Genomic DNA, 17,158 nt, shown 5'->3' with positions numbered 1-17,158 from the left:
GTACTGTAGCACTGCACCCTGGCTCCCCAGTACTGTAGCAAATATGAAAAACGGTAACAAAAGACTGAGCAAGACAGGGAGGGAGGGAGGGAGGGAGGGAGGGAGGGAGGGAAAAAAAGAGAGGGAGGGAAGGGGGACAGGGGGATAAGAATATGGGGGGAATAAGAAACAGATATCTGTGGGGATTTAAAGGAGAGAACCGCATAAGAAATACGTTGATGTGGAAAAAGGGGGGAGGATGATAGAGGAAACACAGTTTGCTCGAGGGATTGGTGATCCTTCTCAATGTTTTATTTTGGGGGAGAAATCCACCTTTGACACGCACAATCTCTTGCCTGCTTACGGATGAGCCGGGACGCTTTGCTACGTCTGTTATCCTTAGAGGAGCTGACAACAGCCACATTTCATTACTATTTTAGAACTGATGTGCCAAACCCCAGCTTCCATTTATCTATCCAACCCTTCACCCCTCCATCCATCCCTGCATCCATCTACACAAACCCTGCCTGTACAGCTGCTGGTAACTCCATTGCTTCTTCTCAGCAATACCAAAACAACAGCCATTGCTCAAATAAACTAAAAGGTGGGCTGGATGCTGGATACTGCAGGTGGGAGGTGGGGGAGAAATTGTTATTTTTCCTCCTTAGGCACAAAGCCATGACTGCGGAGCAGAGGCACTTTGTGTTGCTATAGTGTCACTGGTGATGCTGTATTAGTTGGCGATAAAAATGTTTCAGTGACAAATAAAAAAGGAATAAGGCTAAGGCCTTGGCTGTATTCTACCCTCTGAATCTACCTGTCAGCTGAGTACAACACAGCAACTCTGCTAAGTATAGTTTCATTTATCCCCTCTCTAGACACAGGAAGTCAGAAAAAAATAAAACACAGGTTCAGATTAAATCAACTAAATTACACACGATGCAAACAATCAGATCAGCTGTTATGCCTCAATAAAAGCAAACATTATTTGTCTTCAGGCAGATTTCATGTAACAAACCCGAGAAAGCACAGATTGTTATTAAAATCAAGTCAAGTGCTTTGTAAACAGCAGGTGTAAACTAAGAGTGAAAGACTTACTTACGGGTCCTTTTTCAACAATGCCGAGATAAAGATAAAAATACAAAATAAATAACATGGCTATATACAGGGAGTACCGGTACCAAGTCGATGTGTAGGGGTACGAGGTAATAACATGGCTATATACAGGGAGTACCGGTACCATGTCGATGTGTAGGGGTACGAGGTAATAAAATGGCTATATACAGGGAGTACCGGTACCAAGTCGATGTGTAGGGGTACGAGGTAATAACATGGCTATATACAGGAGTACCGGTACCAAGTCGATGTGTAGGGTACGAGGTAATAACATGGCTATATACAGGAGTACCGGTACCAAGTCGATGTGTAGGGGTACGAGGTAATAACATGGCTATATACAGGGAGTACCGGTACCAAGTCGATGTGTAGGGGTACGAGGTAATAACATGGCTATATACAGGGAGTACCGGTACCAAGTCGATGTGTAGGGGTACGAGGTAATAACATGGCTATATACAGGGAGTACCGGTACCAAGTCGATGTGTAGGGGTACGAGGTAATAACATGGCTATATACAGGGAGTACCGGTACCAAGTCGATGTGTAGGGGTACGAGGTAATAACATGGCTATATACAGGGAGTACCGGTACCAAGTCGATGTGTAGGGGTACGAGGTAATAACATGGCTATATACAGGGAGTACCGGTACCAAGTCGATGTGTAGGGGTACGAGGTAATAACATGGCTATATACAGGGAGTACCGGTACCAAGTCGATGTGTAGGGGTACGAGGTAATAACATGGCTATATACAGGAGTACCGGTACCAAGTCGATGTGTAGGGGTACGAGGTAATAACATGGCTATATACAGGAGTACCGGTACCAAGTCGATGTGTAGGGGTACGAGGTAATAACATGGCTATATACAGGGTGTACCGGTACCAAGTCGATGTGTAGGGGTACGAGGTAATAACATGGCTATATACAGGAGTACCGGTACCAAGTCGATGTGTAGGGGTACGAGGTAATAACATGGCTATATACAGGAGTACCGGTACCAAGTCGATGTGTAGGGGTACGAGGTAATAACATGGCTATATACAGGGAGTACCGGTACCAAGTCGATGTGTAGGGGTACGAGGTAATAACATGGCTATATACAGGAGTACCGGTACCAAGTCGATGTGTAGGGGTACGAGGTAATAACATGGCTATATACAGGTGAGTACCGGTACCAAGTCGATGTGTAGGGGTACGAGGTAATAACATGGCTATATACAGGGAGTACCGGTACCAAGTCGATGTGTAGGGGTACGAGGTAATAACATGGCTATATACAGGGAGTACCGGTACCAAGTCGATGTGTAGGGGTACGAGGTAATAACATGGCTATATACAGGGAGTACCGGTACCAAGTCGATGTGTAGGGGTACGAGGTAATAACATGGCTATATACAGGGAGTACCGGTACCAAGTCGATGTGTAGGGGTACGAGGTAATAACATGGCTATATACAGGGAGTACCGGTACCAAGTCGATGTGTAGGGGTACGAGGTAATACCATGGCTATATACAGGGTGTACCGGTACCAAGTCGATGTGTAGGGGTACGAGGTAATACCATGGCTATATACAGGGAGTACCGGTACCAAGTCGATGTGTAGGGGTACGAGGTAATATCATGGCTATATACAGGGAGTACCGGTACCAAGTCGATGTGTAGGGGTACGAGGTAATAACATGGCTATATACAGGGAGTACCGGTACCAAGTCGATGTGTAGGGGTACGAGGTAATAACATGGCTATATACAGGGAGTACCGGTACCAAGTCGATGTGTAGGGGTACGAGGTAATAACATGGCTATATACAGGGAGTACCGGTACCAAGTTGATGTGTAGGGGTACGAGGTAATAACATGGCTATATACAGGGAGTACCGGTACCAAGTCGATGTGTAGGGGTACGAGGTAATAACATGGCTATATACAGGAGTACCGGTACCAAGTCAATGTGTAGGGTACGAGGTAATAACATGGCTATATACAGGGAGTACCGGTACCAAGTCGATGTGTAGGGGTACGAGGTAATAACATGGCTATATACAGGGAGTACCGGTACCAAGTCGATGTGTAGGGGTACGAGGTAATAACATGGCTATATACAGGGAGTACCGGTACCAAGTCGATGTGTAGGGGTACGAGGTAACTGAGGTAGGTATGTACATATAGGTAGGAATAAAGTGACTAGGCAACATGGTTGATAAACTGTAGCAGTGTGAAAAGTGTGGTGAGTGTGAAAGTGTGTGTGTGTGGAGTCAGTATGCATGTGTGCGCATGTTATGTGCGTGTGGGAGTATGTACTGTAGATTGTAGTGTGTGTATGTGTTGGGGTGGAAGTATATGTGAGTTTATTTGGTTCCTGTCACGCCTTGGTCAGGGTGTGACGTGGGTTTATTTTGTTGTGTTTCGTATTGGGGTTTTGTAGGCATTGGGATTGCGGCGGAGTAGGGCTGTAGCATAGGTTTGGCAGCCTGAGGCGGTTCTCAATCAGTCAGGTGATTCTCGTTGTCTCTGATTGGGAACCATATTTAGGTAGCCTGGGTTTCACTGTGTATTTCGTGGGTGATTGTTCCTGTCTCTGTGTAGTGTTCACCAGATAGGCTGTATTAGGTTTTTCACGTTCCGTTTGTTGTTTTGTATTTATTTAGTTATTTCATGTATCGCTATATTCTTCATTAAAGAACATGAGTAACCACCACGCTGCATTTTGGTCCGACTCTCCTTCAACAGACGAACGCCGTTACAGTTCCCCATTTGCTTTTGCAGAAGTTACTCTTCCTGGGGTCCACAAAAACACAAAACACTGATAAACAAGGACAGTCACACAAATTTAAAATACAACGATATACAAACAATACAACTACAAAATAATACAAACAATACAACCAAAAAATGATGTGTGTGTTAGTGTATCTGTGTGTGTTTGTGTGTCCCTTCACATTCCCCGCTGTTCCATGAGATGTTGTATTATCATTTTTAAGGTCATTTTTCTGTTTGCTTGAGTAATTGGAGATGGAAGGGAGATCATAGCTCTGTATAATACTGTGTCCGCTGGCGTGAATTTGTTTTGGATTTGGGGACTGTGGAGAGACCCCTGGTAGCATGTCATGTGGGGGTATGTATGGGTGTCTGAGCTGAATGATATTTGATTATGAAGAAAACCTTTTCGTCACTAATATTTCTCACAAAAACAAAACTCTCATCAACCCTGAACCAGGAAAGAGTGTCATTCTCTATATGCATGCTGAGGGTCAGTAGTTAACTTGTTCTCTGAAAAATCTAATTGTATTTTGTCAAACACAATTCTCTCCATCAATTCACTAAGGATAGGCAAGCGTAGCCTAGTGGTTAGAGCGTTGGACTAGTAACCGGAAGGTTGCGAGTTCAAACCCCCGAGCTGACAAGGTACAAATCTGTCGTTCTGCCCCTGAACAGGCAGTTAACCCACTGTTCCCAGGTCGTCATTGAAAATAAGAATGTGTTCTTAACTGACTTGCCTGGTTAAATAAAGGTTTAAAAAAATCTATCAATAAATCAAATCAAATCGTATTAGTCACATGCGCCGAATACAGTGAAATGCTGAATGCTGAATACAACAGGTATTTACAGTGAAATGCTGAATACAATAGGTACAATACAATAGGTATTTACAGTGAAATGCTGAATGCAACAGGTATTTACAATGTACTGGATGTACCTTTCAACACGTGATGTACTGGATGTACTGGATGTACTGGATGTACTGGATGTACTGGATGTACTGGATGTACTGGATGTACCGTTCAACACACAATGTACTGGATGTACCGTTCAACACGTGATGTACTGGATGTACCGTTCAACACACGATGTACTGGATGTACCGTTCAACACACGATGTACTGGATGTACCGTTCAACACGTGATGTACTGGATGTACCGTTCAACACGTGATGTACTGGATGTACCGTTCAACACGTGATGTACTGGATGTACCGTTCAACACGTGATGTACTGGATGTACCGTTCAACACGTGATGTACTGGATGTACCGTTCAACACACGATGTACTGGATGTACCGTTCAACACACGATGTACTGGATGTACCTTTCAACACGTGATGTACTGGATGTACCGTTCAACACGTGATGTACTGGATGTACCGTTCAACACACGATGTACTGGATGTACCTTTCAACACGTGATGTACTGGATGTACCGTTCAACACGTGATGTACTGGATGTACCGTTCAACACGTGATGTACTGGATGTACCGTTCAACACACAATGTACTGGATGTACCATTCAACACGTGATGTACTGGATGTACCGTTCAACACGTGATGTACTGGATGTACCGTTCAACACGCGATGTACTGGATGTACCGTTCAACACGCGATGTACTGGATGTACCGTTCAACACACGATGTACTGGATGTACCGTTCCACACGTGATGTACTGGATGTACCGTTCCACACGTGATGTACTGGATGTACCGTTCAACACACGATGTACTGGATGTACCGTTCAACACGTGATGTACTGGATGTACCGTTCCACACGTGATGTACTGGATGTACCGTTCAACACGTGATGTACTGGATGTACCGTTCAACACACGATGTACTGGATGTACCGTTCAACACGTGATGTACTGGATGTACCGTTCAACACACGATGTACTGGATGTACCGTTCCACACGTGATGTACTGGATGTACCGTTCCACACTTGATGTACTGGATGTACCGTTCAACACGTGATGTACTGGATGTCCCGTTTAACACACGATGTACTGGATGTACCTTTCAACACGTGATGTACTGGATGTACCGTTCAACACACGATGTACTAGATGTCCCGTTCAACACACGATGTACTGGATGTCCCGTTCAACACACGATGTACTGATGTACCGTTCAACACACAATGTACTGGATGTCCCGTTCAACACACGATGTACTGGATGTACCTTTCAACACACGATGTACTGGATGTACCGTTCCACACGTGATGTACTGGATGTACCGTTCAACACGTGATGTACTGGATGTACCGTTCCACACGTGATGTACTGGATGTACCCTTTAACACACGATGTACTGATTTACCATTCAACACGTGATGTACTGGATGTACCGTTCAACACATGATGTACTGGATGTACCGTTCAACACACAATGTACTGATGTCCCGTTCAACACACGATGTACTGGATGTACCTTTCAACACGTGATGTACTGGATGTACCGTTCAACACACGATGTACTGGATGTACCGTTCAACACGTGATGTACTGGATGTCCCGTTCAACACACAATGTACTGGATGTCCCGTTCAACACACAATGTACTGGATGTCCCGTTCAACACACAATGTACTGGATGTCCCGTTCAACACACGATGTACTGGATGTACCGTTCAACACGTGATGTACTGGATGTACCGTTCAACACACGATGTACTGGATGTACCGTTCAACACGTGATGTACTGGATGTACCGTTCAACACACGATGTACTGGATGTACCGTTCAACACACGATGTACTGGATGTACCTTTCAACACGTGATGTACTGGATGTACCGTTCAACACACGATGTACTGGATGTACCGTTCAACACGTGATGTACTGGATGTCCCGTTCAACACACAATGTACTGGATGTCCCGTTCAACACACAATGTACTGGATGTCCCGTTCAACACACAATGTACTGGATGTCCCGTTCAACACACGATGTACTGGATGTACCGTTCAACACGTGATGTACTGGATGTACCGTTCAACACGTGATGTACTGGATGTACCGTTCAACACGTGATGTACTGGATGTACCGTTCAACACACGATGTACTGGATGTACCGTTCAACACACGATGTACTGGATGTACCGTTCAACACGTGATGTACTGGATGTACCGTTCAACACACGATGTACTAGATGTCCCGTTCAACACACGATGTACTGGATGTCCCGTTCAACACACGATGTACTGGATGTACCGTTCAACACACAATGTACTGGATGTCCCGTTCAACACACGATGTACTGGATGTACCTTTCAACACACGATGTACTGGATGTACCGTTCCACACGTGATGTACTGGATGTACCGTTCAACACGTGATGTACTGGATGTACCGTTCAACACGTGATGTACTGGATGTACCGTTCAACACACGATGTACTGGATGTACCGTTCAACACACGATGTACTGGATGTACCGTTCAACACACGATGTACTGGATGTACCGTTCCACACGTGATGTACTGGATGTACCGTTCAACACGTGATGTACTGGATGTACCGTTCCACACGTGATGTACTGGATGTACCGTTCAACACGTGATGTACTGGATGTACCGTTCAACACGTGATGTACTGGATGTACCGTTTAACACACGATGTACTGGATGTACCGTTTAACACACGATGTACTGGATGTACCGTTCAACACGTGATGTACTGGATGTACCGTTCAACACACGATGTACTGGATGTACCGTTCCACACGTGATGTACTGGATGTACCGTTCCACACTTGATGTACTGGATGTACCGTTCCACACGTGATGTACTGGATGTACCGTTCAACTAGTGACGCAATTGACATACGGTTGCCGTGCGGTAGCAGTGAGAACATGCTATGGTTTGGGTGGCTGGAGTATTTGACCATTTGATTGGGCCTTGCTCTGAAACCGCCTGGTATATAGGTCCTGGATGGCAGGGAGCTCGGCCCCAGTGATGACTCCCTGTAGCGCTTTGTGGTAGGGTACCTTGCAGTTGTTGTACCAAGCGGTAATGCAGCCAGTGAAGATGCCCTCAATGGTGCAGCTGTAAAACTTTTTGAGGATCTGAGGGCCCATGCCAAATCTTTTTCAGCCGCCTGAGAGGGAAAAAGGTACTATCGTACCCTCTTCACAACTATGTAGATGTGTGTGGACCAATTCTAATTCCTTATTGATGTGGACACTTGAAGTGCTCAACCCACTCCACTACAGACCCATATTGTAATTATTATCATAATTACATCTTGTGTGTTTTTGATTTATTTTTTACTTGTGAGCAGGGAGTCTACATCAGGAAGAAATACCATTAAAAGTACGTCTTGTGTGTTTGTTATTTATTTTTTACTTGTGAGCAGGCAGCCTACATCAGGAAGAAATACCATTATAATTACGGAGATTCCCGTTTTGACTGGCTCCATTTCTATTTCCACAAAAACAGTTTGGCTGTCGCCGTGCAGAAAATTCAATCAGGCTGAATTACATGTCTATCAGATCAAAATGTAATTGATTTGAAAGGCGACATGATATATAACTACATGACAGTGGGGAGGCTCCTAAGGGACCAGCCTATGGGGAACTCATTAACGCTAGCTAGGTTCTGAATTATTGAGTACTAACGCTAAAGCAGCGACATTGGGGAAGAGGAATCCACCGTAACAACTTCTTAAGTGTTTGTCTCAACTTACAGCGGGGAAATCGAAGACGTCTGTGGCCCGCCCGCACATCAATATTATAGTGAGTGAAGTTGTAATGGTCTATAATTGAAAGGGTTCAGATGAAGGTAGGGTCAGGTCAGTGCATGTCATCCTATCTCTCTCTGTAACTCTTCATTGACGTCATAGTCTCTCTCTCTAGCTTCAGACACGTAATCTCTTTCTTTCATCTCTGTAATGTGTATTATAAAGCTAGGGTCAGTGCGTACATACATATCATCCTATCTCTCTCTTGTCTCTGAAACACAAGCTACTCCTGTGCAGTGATGTCACATCCTGTCTCTATGTTGTTCTGGTAGGCACAGCAACACTGAGACTGGGGCGGAAAGGTTAGCGGTTAACTAGCATTAGCTCACAGTAGCAGCACAACATGCTGTGCCCGCAGTATGAGAGCTGTATCCCTGTCTCTGTATGCACAAGTACTAAAGTAGACACAAAGAGCTAAAGTGAGACAGTAGCAGGCGTGCTGTGCTCTGGGGGACCCAGCGTGCTCACTCTCTCTGCACTGGGGGGACCCAGCATGTCTCCCTGACCCTGAGCACGGAGCCCACAGGGCCTCCCTGAACCCTCTGTGGGCTGGCAGCAGGGTCCCTGTGGAAAAGATAAAGATATAAAGCCACCACAGCTCCGTGTGGTGCGGCTTGGTGAAGTGGGGCCTCCACATCCCGGAGGTGCCGAGTGGCTGTTTTACCATCCCTGGAAGACTGGGAGAGCAGGCTCTCTGAGGCCCCCTCCACAGTCCCCTCTCTGCTGGCCTTCTTTCCCTGTCTCTCTATCTCTCTCTCTCTGTATGTCTATATCTCTCTTTATGTCTCTCTCTCTCTTTATGTCTCTCTCTCTTTATGTATCTCTCTTTGTCTCACTCTTTATGTCTCTCTTTATGTCTCTCTCTCTCTTTATGTCTCTCTCTCTTTATGTATCTCTCTTTGTCTCACTCTTTATGTCTATCTCTCTCTTTATGTCTCTTTCTCTCTCTCTTTGTCTCTCTTTACATCTCTTTCTCTCTCTCTCTCTCTCTCTTTGTCTCTCTTTGTCTCTCTCTCTCTTTATGTCTCTCTCTCTGTCTCACTCTTTATGTCTATCTCTCTCTTTATGTCTCGTTCTCTCTCTCTTTGTCTCTCTTTACATCTCTATCTCTCTCTCTTTGTCTCTCTTTATGTCTCTCTCTCTTTATGTCTCTCTCTCTTTATGTCTATATCTCTCTTTGTCTCTCTCTCTCTTTATGTCTCTCTCTCTTTATGTATCTCTCTTTGTCTCACTCTTTATGTCTATCTCTCTCTTTATGTCTCGTTCTCTCTCTCTTTGTCTCTCTTTACATCTCTATCTCTCTCTCTTTGTCTCTCTTTATGTCTCTCTCTCTTTATGTCTCTCTCTCTTTATGTCTATATCTCTCTTTATGTCTCTCTCTCTCTTTATGTCTCTCTCTCTCTTTATGTATCTCTCTTTGTCTCACTCTTTATGTCTATCTCTCTCTCTTTGTCTCTCTTTACATCTCTTTCTCTCTCTCTCTCTCTTTGTCTCTCTTTGTCTCTCTCTCTCTTTATGTCTCTCTCTCTGTCTCACTCTTTATGTCTATCTCTCTCTTTATGTCTCGTTCTCTCTCTCTTTGTCTCTCTTTACATCTCTATCTCTCTCTCTTTGTCTCTCTTTATGTCTCTCTCTCTCTTTATGTCTCTTTCTCTCTCTTTATCTCTCTCTCTTTGTCTCTCTCTCTTTGTATCTCTCTCTCTTTATGTATCTTTCTCTCTCTCTCTCTTTGCCTTCCTGATAGCTTTCCCAGAAAATGAGAACTCAATTAATTCTGTGGAAATGAGGGCTACGGAGGAGGAGGCCCTGGAGACCAGAGAGAGAGAGAGAGCGAGAGAGCAGAGCGGAGCTCCCTGTCGATTCTATGGCCTGGTTAAGGAAAACACAGGCAGAGCTGTGACTGGGTGCACAGGGGAGCAAGGAAGCGAGGTGTGCATTAAGTCTTTAGCCAAGTTAATCCTGTCTACAGTTCAAACATGGCTGATGAACGCTCCTCATTACAGAGCCAAGTGGAGCGAAGGGGGACATGATCACAAACCAGTCACAATGAGAGAGAGAGAGCGAGAGAGCGAGAGAGCGAGAGAGGCTGAGCACTAGCTAAATGAGCTCAAAGCCCTGAGATGTATTTAAAACAAAGCTGACACTCAATACCTCCCAATACTTGCACATACATTGCTCAATACTTGGACAATGAATATCTCTCATAACCTTTTAGTGACTTAATGCATTCCAACTGTCAAGCAAAATCATACTGCCTAGAGGCACAAAGGCTGATATAATCTAAACAAACAAACTATATTCTGATATGTTGTGGCTTGATGAGTATGTGAGAGGGAATCTTCCTATGAGTGATGTGGCTATATATGTATATTCTTAAACTATCTAATACATGCAATCAATCAACCTGTGTGTATACATATTACATATATTATATAATCAAACAAAGCTATACAATGACCCAAATACTGGCCATAACATCTTTGCCTTTGTCTGCAGTCTGCACATATAGAGAAGTGCAAACAAGGGTGGAAATAGTAGGAGTGTGTGTGTGTGTGTGTGTGTGTGTGTGTGTGTGTGTGTGTGTGTGTGTGTGTGTGTGTGTGTGTGTGTGTGTGTGTGTGTGTGTGTGTGTGTGTGTGTGTGTGTGTGCGCACATGCATGCATGTGACCCTTAGCTTATTGTGACCTCACCTCATGTCTCCCAAACGAGGGCTCGCCTCTTTTTAAAGAAGTGAACTGCAAAGAAGAGACAACAGTCATTAATCGGTGTGGGTCTGTCTGTCTACCAACGTGCTTGTCTAGCCTGGCTTGGCCTGCTGCTATATTAAGATCTGGTGCACAGCCATCCCGCCTGGTGTACGTACGTCAGCTCTTTTTCTCCTGGCCTTGCAGAGCTAGCAGAGGGAGCAGCTGTTGCAAGAGGATGTTGCCAGGTTTGAGGTCACAAAAACACAGAGACACTGAGAAGCAGGAATGTGACGGTATGTTCAATCTTAATGACCTCCTCCACTTACACTACTTACACTACATGGTCCAGTGTGATTGAGTTAGTAAGTGCGTGGCACTAGTAATGCCAGGGTCATGGGTTAAATGCCCGCGGGGTCTTATATACTCAAATATATGCACTCAGTGTTCTAAGCCACTTTGGATAAAAGGTGTGTTGGGCTATGCTAGGTTTGCAAACTATAAGCAAGGCTAGACAGTGCAAATAACTCAATCTGAACATAACCGTTTTCTCAGACATTGGGCATATTTTTCCATGTGTGCTTTGTTGTCTGTTATGTTTAATATCGAGCCCAAAGGAAAGAAAGTGAGACAAATATATATATTACTATTATTTTTTCTGCACTTGTAAAGATCACACATCACCTACTGAGGCGTTATATACGTGAACCACTTCAGTTCATCAGAGTCAATCTTTCAGCACTAAAAGGTATTTCCTGGCGTACATTAAGGCTTCCTAGCTTTATAATACTCTACCTCAAGCTCCCATTTACCCCTACCCCCCTAACCCAATCCCCCTACCCCACATTCCGCCTCTTAGGAAAACCTAGTAAAACTGGCCAGCCAGACAGTTCCACAATTTCATATGATAAATAACATGTATGTGAAGAGTCAGGGGGGATTGTAGCCAATGTGTTTCCAAGAAAATCAGTCTGCCACCAGCACTTAAAGTGATTGAATAGCCTGTAAACAGAAGCTGCAGGCTTTCTTGCTCCTGTCTGGGAGATACTAATAAGGTTGTGCTTGGAGCAAACTAGCTAAGGAAGGAGAGGAAAAAAGAAAGAAGTGAAGTTCATGAACTAAGCAGTAAGTGCAGGAGCTTTGAAAAATACCTCTCTGTCTCTGCACTCTGCCTTATCCCTGAACCCAAACTGCAGACCGAGGAAACACAAGGCTAAAGAGCGATAAGCGTCGAGCCAGTCATAAGACACCCTGGTTCAATGGATGACTGTGTTCCTCACATTACCCAAATTAAAATTTGTCTTTAAAGGTCTCATAAAAACCCTCTTCCTCCCTCTTTTCTTCCTTTACACTTCTGAAGAGAATCAATGATCCTTTGTTCACATTTCTTATAAGGTCCTCTTTGCTCTCATGCCAATATCTTCTCCCTATCTGTAAAATCCATCACAGACATTTTGGGGCAGATTTGCCGGGGAGCCACAGTATATCCAATTTAGAAAGTTTGGAGGAAGCAGATAGAGCTTGTTGATGTTGCAGGCGACATTAGACGCGAGATAAGCGTGAAAATGACTTAAGCACACAATTTTGTTATTATGCTGAAAGAAGGCCTTTGTTGTGTCCTCATTGCGTCAGCTGACAGTGATACTGTATTTAGACTATAATAACAACAGCCAAAACAGCACACAACTCTAACATACCCAGATGCCATGAATGAAAGCCAGGTGGGCTTTTAATTGGAAAGAAGCATGTGGAATTTTAATACGAGAGAGACAGTGGTTAAACAAGTTTGCCATTCAGTGCAAAATGTATCCGGTGACTCTAGAATGTCATACATGACAAAACCTGTCCTAAGTATTTGACCAAATCCTTGTTTTAGTGTTTCCTCTGTTTAAAAAAACAGAAAGTCTAGCAGACCTGAAAGACGTGCTAAATACCCTAGTATAGAGACTGGCCAGCAAGCAGGCTCTTTAACGTAGGCCTGCTGCCTAGCTGTTAGCTCTTTAATGTAGGCCTGCTGCCTAGCTGTAAGCTCTTTAACGTAGGTCTGCTATTTAGCTGTTAGCTCTTTAGCGTAGGCCTGCTGCCTAGCTGTTAGCTCTTTAACGTAGACCCGCTGCCTAGCTGTAAGCTCTTTAACATAGGTCTGCTATCTAGCTGTAAGCTCTTTAACGTAGGTCTGCTATCTAGCTGTTAGCTCTTTAACGTAGATCTGCTGCCTAGCTGTTAGCTCTTTACCGTAGGCCTGCTGCCTAGCTGTAAGCTCTTTAACGTAGGTCTGCTATCTAGCTGTTAGCCCTTTAACGTAGATCTGCTGCCTAGCTGTTAGCTCTTTAACGTAGGCCTGCTGCCTAGCTGTAAGCTCTTTAACGTAGATCTGCTGCCTAGCTGTTAGCTCTTTAACGTAGGCCTGCTGCCTAGCTGTAAGCTCTTTAACGTAGGTCTGCTATCTAGCTGTTAGCTCTTTAACGTAGATCTGCTGCCTAGCTGTTAGCTCTTTATAGCGTAGGCCTGCTGCCTAGCTGTTAGCTCTTTAACGTAGGTCTGCTATCTAGCTGTTAGCTCTTTAACGTAGATCTGCTGCCTAGCTGTTAGCTCTTTAGCGTAGGCCTGCTATCTAGCTGTAAGCTCTTTAACGTAGGTCTGCTATCTAGCTGTTAGCTCTTTAACGTAGATCTGCTGCCTAGCTGTTAGCCTAGCTAACGTAGGTCTGCTATCTAGCTGTTAGCTCTTTAACATAGATCTGCTGCCGAGCTGTTAGCTCTTTAACGTAGGTCTGCTGCCTAGCTGTTAGCCCTTTAACGTAGGCCTGCTGCCTAGCTGTTAGCTCTTTAGTGTAGGACTGCTGCCTAGCTGTTAGCTCTTTAACGTAGGCCTGCTGCCTAGCTGTAAGCTCTTTAACGTGGCCTGCTGCCGAGCTGTTAGCTCTTTGGCGTAGGCCTGCTGCCTAGCTGTTACAGCCTTTGTGTGGTTGAGGTTTTTTGCAGAAAATGGTGTTAACTGTAGCAGAATGCGGGGAAGAAAGAAGGTGCAGAGTTTAAGTTAAAATCCCTGAATGTAACAGCAGGCCGTTTCACTTATGGTGAGCCATAGTGCTACTGGAGAACAACATATGTGCCATTTGTGAAAAACACACAAAGAGAGATATGGGTTGCTAATGTGAAAATTAGTGAGGGTGAGCAAAGCCACAGACCAACCTATTAGTAGCATGGGCTGCCTCGCCTGAGCAGAGACCTGCCCTGATGACAGACAGAGTTAGGCTTGCAAAGCAACCTACACTTCAGTTTACCACCACCAAGCCAGAACCCTTCAATCATTCAGTCATCCTGCCTCTGACCTGCTAGCTCGCGAAACCAAGATAAGAAACGACAGACAAGTTAGCCATTTGGTTTTGTTTGTCCCCTCTGGCCTCCTTTAGTTGAGTGAAACCACATAGGGCCTTAATCCCTAGATGACAAGTGGGGATGCTGCTGCAGCAGCAGACAGACAGATAAGGATGAGACACCTAGTGAATAACACCTTTGTGATGGACCAGACCACAGAGGAAGCTAGACCAAGACTTGGCCCTGTGTCCCACTGCTAATTTGATGACCGTTACCCCTACTGACTGCACTCGCCTTCAGAGGCAGGCTGTATCCTCTTACTGGTCACCTTAGAATAACGGTCCGCTGCATCAACAGAATAGATTAAATTGAGCAGAAATTAACCCAGTTCAATGGCTTTGGCTCCAGCCTGTGAGAGATTCCAGGAATAGATGACAGCCCTATTGGAGCCAGAGCATCAGTTGACTCTGACAAATTATTCAAAAGGTTTGTTGTGATTGGTCAGTGCTCGAGTACAGGGGTCAGGACAAGGGTGGAGCTACACAGCATTTACTACTTAAAGCTGAAATCCTTAATTGAAACAATAACAAAGCGGCCACCCCTCTGTTTTGATAAAAGCTGTGGGATGGCCCTGGATAAATGTAGCCACTCTCAAATTCATAGAGGGAGCTAAGAACGCAAGGACTAACCATCCATGATATAAAAATCATAGTTTTAACCATGTTTTGAGAATATACTGTGTTTGTTTACATTTACTTTGTTCACAAACATTGGAGTAAAGCTTTTATTTTGGGTTCTGATGAGGCATTTATAAGTTATATTCTTCAAGAATCAATGAGTAAATATCATTCATTTAGAAGTTCAAAATGGATGTAGCTATTAAGGATTCTAGCTTTAAGCTTACAAAGGAAGTGGCACTACACTGTAAATGCTGGAAACGCTAAATGAATAAACCTAGAGTGTGTTTAAACCATATACTGTATACTATTGTGAATCAGTAGTATGTGTCTACCAGTGGCTATACATCTCCAATTACAGGTTGTATTGAATGTGGTAGAGTGGGAAGCACCACCACCAAGCATCTCAAGAGAAATCACACATGGCTGACAGGAAGAGGAGCACGTAGGAGGACTCCTTTAATAAGTGTACCCTCCATGTATTCACCATCACAGGCATAGGTCATATTGAAATTTGTAATTATAGTAATTGTAAGCCCGGCGAATGGGCCTCCAATACACCATTCACCATTACATTGGAAATACACCGTGTGCCATCCAGAATGAGCCCACCAAAAGCAAAGTATATGTCTCAGTTGTAGAGCTCTGCTAGGAAAGATGTTGGAGAGCTGTGGAAAGGAAATACAGTGGAAAGACTGTGGAAATAAAAAATGGAGGGAGTGTGGAAATTAAAGACAGTGGAAATGAAAGATGGTGGAGAGTATGGAAATGAAAGACGGTGGAGAGTATGGAAATGAAAGACGGTGGAGAGACTGTGGAAATGAAAGACGGTGGAAATGAAAGACGGTGGAGAATATGGAAATGAAAGACGGTGGAAATGAAAGACGGTGGAGAGACTGTGGAAATGAAAGATGGTGGAGAGTATGGAAATGAAAGACAGTGTAAATGAAAGACAGTGGAGAGAATGTGGAAATGAAAGACGGTGGAGAGACTGTGGAAATGAAAGACGGTGGAAATGAAAGACGGTGGAGAGACGGTGGAAATGAAAGACGGTGGAGAGAATGTGGAAATGAAAGACGGAGGAGAGAGTGTGGAAATGAAAGACGGTGCAGAGACTGGTAATGGGAGACTGTGGAGAGACTGTGGAAATGAAAGATGGAGAGACTGTGGATATAAAAGACGGCGGAGAGAACATGGAAATGAAAGACGGTGGAGAGAATGTGGAAATGAAAGACGGTGGAGAGACTGTGGAAATGAAAGACGGTGGAGAGAATGTGGAAATGAAAGACGGTGGAGAGACTGTGGAAACGAAAGACGGTGGAGAGACTGTGGAAATGAAAGACGGTGGAGAGACTGTGGAAAAGAAAGACGGCTGCGAGAATGTGGAAATGAAAGACGGTGGAGAGACTGTGGAAATAAAAGACAGTGGAGAGACTGTGGAAATGAAAGACGGTGGAGAGACTGTGGAAAAGAAAGACGGCTGCGAGACTGTGGAAATGAAAGATGGTGACGAGACTGTGGAAATGAAAGACGGAGAACAGTGGAAATGAAAGACGGTGGAGAGACTGTGGAAACGAAAGACGGTGGAGAGACTGTGGAAACGATAGACGGTGGAGAGACTGTGGAAATGAAAGACGGTTGAGACTGTGGAACTGAAAGACGGTGGAGAGACTGTGGAAATGAAAGACGGTGCAGAGACTGGTAATGCAAGAAGGTGGAGAGACTGTGGAAATGAAAGACGGTGGAGAGACTGTGAAAATGAAAGACGGTGGAGAGACTGTGGAAACGAAAGACGGTGGAGAGACTGTGGAAACGAAAGACGGTGGAGAGACTGTGGAAATGAAAGACGGTGCAGAGACTG

At 44.5% G+C, this 17,158-nt stretch overlaps 1 protein-coding gene across 1 annotated transcript in view; it reads right to left on the bottom strand.

Moving 5' to 3' along the window:
- The window catches only part of LOC118358451 (autism susceptibility gene 2 protein), a 498,631-nt gene that overhangs the window by 183,468 nt on the left and 298,005 nt on the right, over positions 1-17,158 (bottom strand). The window contains 1 exon segment of the mRNA XM_052479010.1: positions 11,307-11,351. Within this exon segment, the coding sequence (XP_052334970.1) occupies positions 11,307-11,351 (45 nt within the window).

Source organism: Oncorhynchus keta, chromosome 25, assembly GCF_023373465.1.
Source record: "Oncorhynchus keta strain PuntledgeMale-10-30-2019 chromosome 25, Oket_V2, whole genome shotgun sequence".
NCBI classification, from domain to species: Eukaryota; Metazoa; Chordata; class Actinopteri; order Salmoniformes; family Salmonidae; genus Oncorhynchus; species Oncorhynchus keta.
Note: the sequence above shows the minus strand (reverse complement) of the source record. Positions and strands in the feature narration are given on the sequence as shown.